The following is an 11,261-nucleotide window of genomic DNA, read 5'->3' as shown; positions in this document are numbered from 1 at the left end:
TATACTATTAGAATTATAATTTTTTGTTATAATTATATATTATTATATTATACTACTGTAATTCTATATTTTAAAGATGCAATGTATTATTGAAATATGTTATTAAAGTATTAAAAAAATAGAAAAATGTTAATACGAAAAAAAGAAAAAAGAAAGAAACAAAATAAACTAATACAAATAGACTTATATTCAATAAATTCTTTCACAAGTTTTTCAATTTTGATTTCAACTTGCATTTCAGCAATTCTTTTAATTTACCATCGTTAACTTTATCTAATTTGATTATGTGTCTGATGTTGATCGATAAGAATAAGACATCAAAATAAAATGAAATAATATATATAGTTTATTGATTAAATTAAAAATGAAAAGAATGTTTTAATTATTTGCTTATGAGAAGAAAAGAGAAGTATAAAATATATAATGAATCATTAGCTAAACCACAATAATCACATTGTCACATGTTTCATGAAATGATATGCATAAAATTTTACTTTTATTATTTTTACAAGTTATATTACTATTATTATGATATTGCTGATCCTTGGAAACAATAATGTATAACAATAACCTAAAAATTTCCAATGTACAATGTTATTAATTATTATCTTTTTTGAATTATATGTACAATTACTTTGAATAAGCATGATTTATACGAAGTTTGTTGATATTATATAGAATTATTATTAATATTATATATTAATAATTATATAATTTAAATATAAATAATTACATACATTTATAAACGAATGTAAAATATAAAAACTATTTCAAATCATTTACGAATCATTTTTAATGAAATATTAAAAATTATTTGAATATATTAAATATATGATTAAAAATATATTGACGATAATAAATATTGCATAAATAAAATAAAATATTCTATAATATATAAGATAATTAAAAATAATTTTTTGTTTAAATTAAAAATATAGAAATAAAATAATAAATAAATTTTTAATAAAATATTACATTTTATTTTTATAAAGATACCAACTTTTTCTTAATCATTTTCCACGCAAATATATATTTATATATTTATTCAAGAACTAATACGAATACGTAATATATAGACGACAATTATAGATAATTATTATATTACTAATAATATTTAAGATATTTGACAAAGAATATCTCACATGAGCAAAACGTATAAAAAAGATATATGTAATTATAGCTTACTGACTTTTGTGACGTCATTGATGTGTCAAGGTCAGGTAGAACCAATAGAAATTATTCCTTGTTGTTTCTTATCTTTCCAATTTTTGGAATATTTTATATAAAATTTTTTTTCAAATACAAGAACTATATATTTAATCTTATATTAAATCTATGAATGAAAAAAATACAAAAATGTACTATTAATAAATTTTTGCTATAAAGAACATATTGCAAGGTTACAAGCAAATATTATATGTAGATTGAACATCGATTGAAGTCGATATTTGTCATACTTATAATATATTTTTTTAACGTTTGACAATAACTCGTTGTTTGAAAATTCTCTTAACATGATATTATCTATAATATAATTCGATATTATCTACATGTATATATACATGTATATTTATCGTATTAGTGTTGCACGGTAATTGAAAATCAATTGTAATTTAATTATTAACATTACATTTGTTATACATTTGATTTCGACCATTTCTTGAAATTTTTTATCAAGATTGTACGTTTTTATATAGTCAATTTTTATTCTATCAAATTGGATTTTAGTTTTTTAAATCTTATAAAATTATCATTATTCAACTATTTGTTTATCAATAAAATATTAGATTTTATACATTCGGCATTCATCTTATAAATATATAATTTTGTACTATATATGTATAGTATATACATATATACACATATTATATTAAATTAAAAAAATAATCAACGACAAAGATAATTTACTAAAGATAATTTACATGTATATATATGTATACGCATGTATAGAAAAAAAATAAAAAGAAATATATATTTATAATATCGTATCATGTATTGGTATATATATAAATATTTTTAAATTTTTAAATAAATATTTTTAAATTTTTAAATAAATATTTTTAAATATTGTATTTAAATATATCATTTGTGAATAATTCTATAGGTGAATAAATTCAATTTAAATTGAACTATAGATTTAATAAAAACTTAATTGTATTAATAAAATGGCATTTACAAATGAATAAATAAATATATATAATGTACTTCGACACGAATGTATTGTATTACACAAATTTGTGACATATAAATAAACTATGATATAAAATATATATTATATTTTATTTCATATTACATAATATTTTTTATTCAATTAAAAAAAATATTTTTAAAAAATTATTATTGCTTATTATTGTTATCCATATTTTATTTCCTCTTTTGAATATTAATAAAAGAATATTTAAAGAAGATAAAATAAAGATATTACTAGTATCTCAATATTGATAAAAGATTAATAAAATATTATGAATCATTTCGTGACAAATATAAAATAAGTGAAATGTTTTTTATAAGAATATGTATAATTTGTTAAAAAAAATTATTTGACTTTTATAATGCCAAGGATAAGATATAATTTTATTTTAAATATTATTTAAAAATTTGTTAGAAAGCATTATATACTATTCATAAAATTGAAAAATAATAAAAGATATAATACAAAAACGAAATTTATTATTCTGCTATAATTTACATACATGTAGACACACCACACACACACACACACACACACACACACACACACACACTTCCTACTAATATATAACATATTTATATAAAAGAGCGCGCGCGCACGTATATATGGTATATAATATAAACTATAGAATTCTCTTTATATGCATTTGTCATCGATAAAGTCAAGAGAAACCGTGCGATCTGCTTGCTCGCTGAAGGGGTGACAGAATCGAACGGACAGGGAGGCTGTGGAAAGTCTCAAGTGATGCCGAGATACTTCGATTCTCGGCCGAAAGTGCGCGGTAACGGTTGACGAACAAACACGAGAATATCCGAAGTTGAACCGAGCAGCTTCTATACAACGATCACGAAATGTCTGCTGCAGGGTTCGATCTCCGCGAAACTTGATGATATCGAAATTTGAATACAATATCATCACTGACAGATCAGTGTGATTAATAAAGTGTGTTTTATCTCGGTCAACAGCATAACATAAACATGGTGAAAAGTGATGCGGTGAATCGTTCGAAAAGATCAATGTGTTGGTAGTGCGCGATTGTGTTTTGCGTGCAATAGTGTATTACATTTTGAGGAACGTGACAATTCGTATACATACATGTGTAATATATATGTAATTAATAGAGAAAAGGAGCGTGCAACGTGTATACATGTATGCATGTGTTCAGCATGGATTTCTATATACACGGATATACGTAGTGTATATTAATACAAAAATTTCGTAGAAGAACGGTACGAAACCCAACAAAATATTTTCCTGACCAATCGTTTCCTTTTCTCCTTTTTTCTCCTTTAGTGTCGCTAGTCCTGTATCTATCTTCCCCACCTTGACTAGCTCCGTCTTCGTCTAGCCGGTAGTAGCGGCAGTCATCATAGCCGTTGAAAATATGCTTGGTATAGAAGCGTTAGTGGCGTCGCTGTCGTGGTTGGTATTGGTTCTGGCGTCGGTGCTGCTGGTGGTGCTGGTTTTGGTATTGAGAATGGTGTAGCGCGGGTGTGCGCGCGCGGTGCTGTTTCGACGGCATATAGTGCGGACGGTGGCTTTAGACTCGAAGCTGCGGAAGAAAGGCCGCGAGCTCGTTCGTGTTCCAATGGCCTGATACACATTACCAGACGCGTATATGAAGCTACACTGCCCTGAATCGTCGAGTGAGTAATAATTATCACATTGTGATTGAATTTCCGATTGGATTGTAGTGCAATTTACAAATGCGATCATCGACCAAACTTAATCCGAGAGATTTTTTTGTTGTTTTGTTTCCGCCTGTTTATTCTTTCATCTTTTATTCATTTTATTGTGCGCGAAAGTTATTCGCTATATTAAATTATCCATTTATTATTGGTGACAAAATTCCTTGAATTTTCACGCGTATATCACGCGTTCTATGTCAAGGACATATCATCGTCTCTTTCAACAACGCTTTTTCCCATACTTATCAAGAAATATTATCGGTGTAATAGATATTTGTATACATACTTTTAACGTTTATTTCTCTTTCTTTATTATCTTTTGTTTTATGATAAAATCGATTGATTTTGAGTTTAATATTGACTAATCAATGAAATTATGAAATCGAATAAACGATAAATTAAGAAAAGTGATTTTCGAAAAGTGTCAAATCTGTATCCGATATCAGATAGGTGTATCGTGTGATAAACTTTTCTCCTGTTAGTTTTTCTTTCGTGAGAAAAAGTGAAAAATGAATATCATACGAAGAAGCTGCAATAAATATCGACCACGTATTCCGACGATGAACGAAAGCTTAAAGAAAGTGAACCGGGTCACGACGCAGTTTCTCGACGCGCATTTCCAAAATGGATAAAACATGGGAAAATGTGTTAATCAAATGTGTTAAAGTTGAAAACTATTAAAAGTAAAAATTAAATTGATATTGAATTTTTATTGATCTTTCTTTTTGAATATATATATATATATATATATATATATATATATATATATATGGTATGGTTATTTCAAAATCTTGGTGCCATTGTAAATTTATACTCGAGATTTCTCGTAAATACGATTTTAAGATTGAATACAATTTCGCTTTCAACGAATCATCATTGTTGGCGTGTATGTATTTATAGTACCGCCATTGCTATAGTAACGATTCAATGAAAATGAAACGATACGAATATATAAATCTTTTAATTATCATTTTATTAGCACGTATTATTTATAAAATTTTATCAAATAATATAATAAAATGCAAACATCGAAGAGAGATATTGATTTCATATAATTAAAGTATTATCAATTTGTATGGCAAAATTAATAACGTATTTTTATCGTTAGTTTGATTTTATATTTCCACTTTAGTTTATAAGTCTTTTTATTTAAAATACGAATGATGATGTCTATAAATAATTATCAATTGTGCATAATAATTAGGAATTCCATGAACACAACGATTAATAAAAATGCCATATTTTAATTTCGTGATTTTTATTGATAAATATGTGTATATGTATATGTATCATTATATATTTATATCGCTGGTATCCAACGAAAATATTCAAACACGGATTTTTTATATACATAAATGTGCAACAAAAAGGAAAAATATGCAATGTCTACATTTATTTTTATAATATTTAAATAATAAATATTTATCAATTGGTTTTACATTTTTTATTTTATAATCATAACGTAATACGGAGAAAATAATAAGGAAGAAATAAATATGTTAGAAACTGAATAGAAAATATTTCTAAACTAAATAGGGAAATATTTAATATTATGATGAATTATACGTATGCATATAAAAATTTCATATAAAGAAAAAAAAAACTTTCTAAAAAAAAAAAAAAAAAGTTTCTAAACAAATTTCTAACAACACGAATATTTTTGAATAAATCGATCATATAATGCGTGTAATTTATAAAATGGAAATTGCTTAATTTATCGGATAATCATAGTAACGATATTGGATTATACATTGTCATTATAAGTATATAAGAAAATTGAAATTGAAATTTATTATAGAAAGTACGAATAAGATGTTGTATCGAAACGTTCTTAAAAATAATTTAATAAATCGATTATATATTCAATTACAATACCAAGACAGATATAAATAAAAAATTATATAAAAATATATATATATATATATATATATAAATAAAAGTGGGTTGGGAAATTGTGTAAATTATTCTAAATATTAAAGTAAGAAAGTTTGTTCGAATAGTTCAGATTATAAAAACATTCTTCTCAGCCATGAGACTCGAATTATGAATTGAGACTCGACATAGAATAAACTTGAAAATAAAATACAGAACATTCTATTATTCACGAACGTAAAAATTTTGATTCGATTCTCAATTATATTCTTATAAATCATAATTTGCATTCACGATATATTTTTATTACATAGAACCAAATCCTTATGTATATTATATTTTTAGAATCATTTTTTACTTATTATTAGGATAAACGTTCGTTCTATCTATTTATAGATATTATCGACACGCACACACACAAAAATGGAGACTATCCATTGGATTCTTAAAAACGATCATTCTATGCATTGAATCCGTAATGTGTCGTAACATATTACCAATTTGAAATTTTCTTAGTCAAAAAATTTGAGTAAATGAGTAAAAGATATTAAACACTATCGATGAATTAATTTATGCGTATTAATTGGTCTTTTTTTCTAAAACTTAAGATTTAACCTTAAACTTTTTTGAAACTTTTTCTTAACTAAGATTTATACTTATTACGTATTCTTGTCTCGATACATTGTCGTCAAATGATATATTATACGCTACAATCATTTTATACATAATTCTATTTTATATTATCATGTATGAAAATGAAGAATACATGAAAAAGACTCGAAATCGATTTTTTCCGTGATAAAAATGTAGTTTCGACACTACGAGAGCATATATTTAAAGACGATAATACGTAATAAGATTTAGATGGAGTCAGCTTTAAATTTATATTATCCATATTGTTTTTATCGTTGCTTTTATCGTTTCTATTTGTAATTTTAAACATATTTATAGATAAAAACGAAAAGTGAAAAGAATAATTTATTATAAAAATTTCAGTGGGCGTGCGGGGGTGACTGGAGTGATGGGATGGGGCTAGAGCCCCATGGAGTTCGGGTAGACCCGTCTCCGGCCCAACTCCCCAGCCCCCTCCGCCATCGATATCGTCACAGCTCCTGCCAGCGTCGCAGAGGGCCGCCTCGATCGCGATGGAGGCCTCTAATAATCAACAACAGAAAAAGGAGCCAAGCGTTCACAGGCCTTGCGCCTTCGACAAGGTAATAATAAATTTCTTTTTTCATTCAATGTTACACGCGGAACGCAAATGATCTAAAAATTAATCGTTCCAACGTTGAATTATTATTAATCTTATAATATTTATCGATAAGAATTAATATAATAGTTTCTTTATAATTCAATTCCACGTGTTCGAGGCCCATTTTATTTTTTATTATAACGCGATTTATTTATTCGAAAATAAAAAGAATTCAGCGATCTGTATCGTATGATAATAATCATTGAACATCATGGTAAAAAAAATGATAAAGTAATGAGATCGTAAGAAGTGAACGCGAACTACAGGTCGACTAAATTCTACGTTATTGTATTGTATATGCATGTACTCGTAGGTGGATCGTTTAATTCTTGATGGAATTCAAATGTAAATATCCGGTATAGAAAAAAATTTCAATATTTAGAAAATTATTTAGCTAAAGATATACAAGCGTTCCGTAATGAAAAAGGTGAGAAGAGGGAGGGAAAAAAAGGAAAGCGTTTCGTTCCCTGGAATCGTTAGTGGAATTGTTTTATGACATATAAGAATTAATACGATGTAATTTAATAAAATTACACGTGTATTTTAATGGGAAATAATTTTATTGAAATCGAGAATAACACCGTATATTTATCGTTATTACGATCAAAAAAAATCAAATCAATTTAACGAGATGAAAAAATGTTCTATTTCACGAGCCAAAAGATATATTCTTTTTTAAATGAATTAAAAGAAAATGAGAGAGAGAGAGGATATATTTAAAATAGAAATATATACTATATTTACCAAGAATAGGAATAGTTGAATAATCGCGAGAGAATTTTGTATAAATTTGATATAAATTATATTCCTTTAATACTGGAAGGAATATAAAAAAAAAAAAAAAAATACATCGAGATATATATCTCTCTACGAGTCAAGTAGCTAGCCAATCAATCTCGAATTTTTCGTCGATATGTATGGATCTTGACTTGATAGATATAGTATATAGGTAGCAACGTGTGTTATATTGTAACTTCCTTTTCAAGATGTAGCGAGCGTATGTCAAGCTCGAGTCGATTGACATCGATAAAGTCGTATGTAGTTTTGATGTCCTAGATTGTTCCATGTTGGCGGAGCGCGTGCGTATTGTAAGCAATCCTTGTGATCGGCGTAATGAACTCGGCGTAATAATTGTTGGTAGATTCGTCGATATATATTTTATATAGTTATACGATGATCTTAGAAGAGGGATTACGAAATTCGTCCAACTTTCCATTCATAATGATCGCTGCTGATTTCATTTCGTCATCGATCGAATCTTTGCCGATCTTCGTTTCTTCTTTGCTCTTTCTTTCTTCTTAATTGATTTTTTTCACTTAATGTTACGAGAATCGCGTATATACCACATCCACTTTATTATATAGTTGAAGAGGGTAGAAGAGGCTGCATCGAGCTTTAATTCTTTCTCAAATTTCGATACTCGACGATGAACGTTGAGCAAGTGAGCAACGATAGGATATATTCGTATCAAATTCACGATATGAATGATGGATATCTATGATACGTTTATGGAAAAATATTCAGGGAAAAATTTTGTCGCGAGATTAGAATTTCGCAATATTTCCTCGATCAAGGATTTCTATTTCGTGCGATGGGGCCAAGTATCGATGATTCGAGTGATTAAAAATAGCTGAAAACGATGTACGTAACGTATCGTATGCGTGTTTTATTAGCTTGTAAAGAAAGAAAGAAAGGAAAAGAAGAAGAAGAAGAAGAAGAAGAAGAGCGGAAAAGAGTGGAAAAGATTTTTTGGTAAAATTAAAAAGAAATGAGTAACCGAAGCGTACGATGATCGATCGATCGACTATGTTTATTACAGATGGAGGGGCTGGTGCGGGAGATGCAAGACCCTGAGAACGGGGTACCCGTGCGCAGCCAAAAACAATTTCTCACCTCAATTCCTTCGGCTTTCATGGGTGAGTGCCATCGGTACCTGCGTTGTGGAGTAAGCGTAAGCGGCCATCACGGCCAGGACACTACAGTAGGCTGCCTGCGTGTTGCAGGTTACGATCTCATCGAGTGGCTGATGGAGCGGCTTTCCATCGAGGAATCAGGTATGAAATTCGTATATATACAGATATCTAAATAATATCGTATATGCCCGAGTTTCCGCAGTGCTTTGATGACCCACGCATCGTTTTTCGTCTCGACTATCGATAACGGATCACACGTTTCTTCTTTCGTTGCATTTTTTTTTTTTTTTTTTTTTTTTTTTTTTTTACGTTCAACCATTGTGCCTGTGTTATGCTCGATCGAAAACTGTTAGTCGAATATTTATTCGAATGATATTGGAACGTCTCTCACACAGGTATTCGGTTTTCGCTCCTTTTTTTTTTTTTTTTTTATCCCTTCACTTTTCGTTTCTCTTTTTTCTCTATTTTATTCTTCGTCTCTGATTTCTTTCTTTTTCGTTTGCAACGCGCTAATTCAGCTTTTATCAGGTACGAATTTGATATTCGAATGCATCGTATAATATAATATAGCTATCAACGCTTGTTTATTGTTAGTCGAATAATTTCACCGATTTTTCGATATATAATATCTCGAATTTTCAACAGAAGAAAAATTGAATTATAAATATTTCAACATTGTTGATTTTGACATTCTGCGATCGAAATATCGCTCTTCGCGCTTCTTCATTTTTTTTCTCTTTTTTTTTTTATTCGTTTCATTCTTATAATATTCGAATTCGAATCTCGAAGAAACTCATTTTTTTTTTTTATACTCGATCGATTCAAATGTTTTTAATTTCTTATTATTTTTAACTTTGTGTCATTATTCCCTATTTGTCTTACGCTTAATACGTACCTACATTGTGTTCGAAGTTAAATATTTTTGCTTCGATCGATTTTTCGTTTTTATCATAGATAAAAATATAGGAGCACAATTATTCGTTTAATATTAAAATTTTTTTTTTTTTTTTTTTTCCTCCCGTAAAATTCCAACGAAATGAAATTAATCGTCGGAAGAAATATATATAAAACGAAGGGACAGAATGCAAAAAAATTAGTTTCGTATGTACGTATGTACACTATTTACCTACGTGTAATGCATTCGTCGTGAGTATAGATATATGGATGCGATAATGCTCGAGTAAAATCTTTTGAAAATACGAATATATATACAGGTAATACGTATGCATTTCGCGTTTCATCAAAAATGTCGTGTTAACCGTTTAGTCGATGTATCCTACGATATATATATATATATATGCATTTTCCTTTTTGAAGCATGCGATGAGATAAAATCTCGATTTTATATCTCCAAGTAGAAATTTATTAATCGTAATGATAATTGTATACATATGTATATATATAATATTATATAATGTATATATATATTGTATGAATATAATATTGTATATACATATATATATATATATATATATATATTATACTTTAATATTTAATCGGTGTAAAATTTTAGATAAACTCGTAGAAAAAGTAGCTTTGTTTCGATTCGATTTTTAACGATTTTATTGAATCAAATAAAAGAGTATCGCGTATCGTGCAATTTTTTTTTAACGCATAATCGGTGGGGTCGGATTTCGAGTTTTCGAATTTTACATATGTATATATTTGCGATAAATTATCGACGACAATTTTCCGGATTATCGATCGTCGAATCAAATAGATAATCCGAATCTGATTCTTATCCTTGATTTACTTAGTTCATATAAACGAAACAGTTGAACCTTAACTTATATTTACGTTTATATTATATCTAACTTTATATACCGTTTGGACTGACTTTCTTTGTCTTTCATCTTTCTACCGATATTTTATTAATATCGTTGTTTAACGAGACACAATTTTTTAATTGATAAATATAAATAATTTATGTCCCCCAAAACTGTTCGTTATTCGAAAAATAAATGTGATTTCAAAATAAATATAATTAATTCAATTTAATTTATTTCGAGGAAAAGGTAGAGTTTTATATAAATGTAAAATGGATCGTATATAACGATTAAATTCGTTCGAGACACACATGAAAAACAACTCGGATTATAGAAACGGAGATGCGATATTTTCTAAATGTGTAACAACAACAATTTGGAAGATAATTGCATTTATATAGACAAAAACGAGCGATGCCGGAATGTAATGTACGAACGCGTAACCTGACTCACCTATTGCAAATATACTACACGTAAAAGTTTTTATTGCATAGTTTTTTTTTTTTATTTTTTTTTCTTTTTTTTTTTTCTTTTCTTTTCTCCCTCCTCTTCTTCTTTTAGAGATCTGATAATCGAGCA

At 27.7% G+C, this 11,261-nt stretch overlaps 1 protein-coding gene across 1 annotated transcript in view; it reads left to right on the top strand.

The window, feature by feature from the left end:
• Positions 1-3,696: 3,696 nt before the first annotated feature.
• Positions 3,697-11,261, top strand: part of LOC100868173 (uncharacterized) — a 19,029-nt gene continuing 11,464 nt past the window's right edge. The window contains 3 exon segments of the mRNA XM_086905763.1: positions 3,697-3,837; positions 6,748-6,965; positions 8,823-9,057. Coding sequence (XP_086761889.1) covers positions 6,897-6,965; positions 8,823-9,057 — 304 coding nt within the window. The 5' untranslated portion in view covers positions 3,697-3,837; positions 6,748-6,896.

This window comes from Apis florea, unplaced genomic scaffold (assembly GCF_048593485.1).
Source record: "Apis florea isolate Af1SG1 unplaced genomic scaffold, ASM4859348v1 contig_2492_pilon, whole genome shotgun sequence".
Classification (NCBI taxonomy): domain Eukaryota; kingdom Metazoa; phylum Arthropoda; class Insecta; order Hymenoptera; family Apidae; genus Apis; species Apis florea.
Note: the sequence above shows the minus strand (reverse complement) of the source record. Positions and strands in the feature narration are given on the sequence as shown.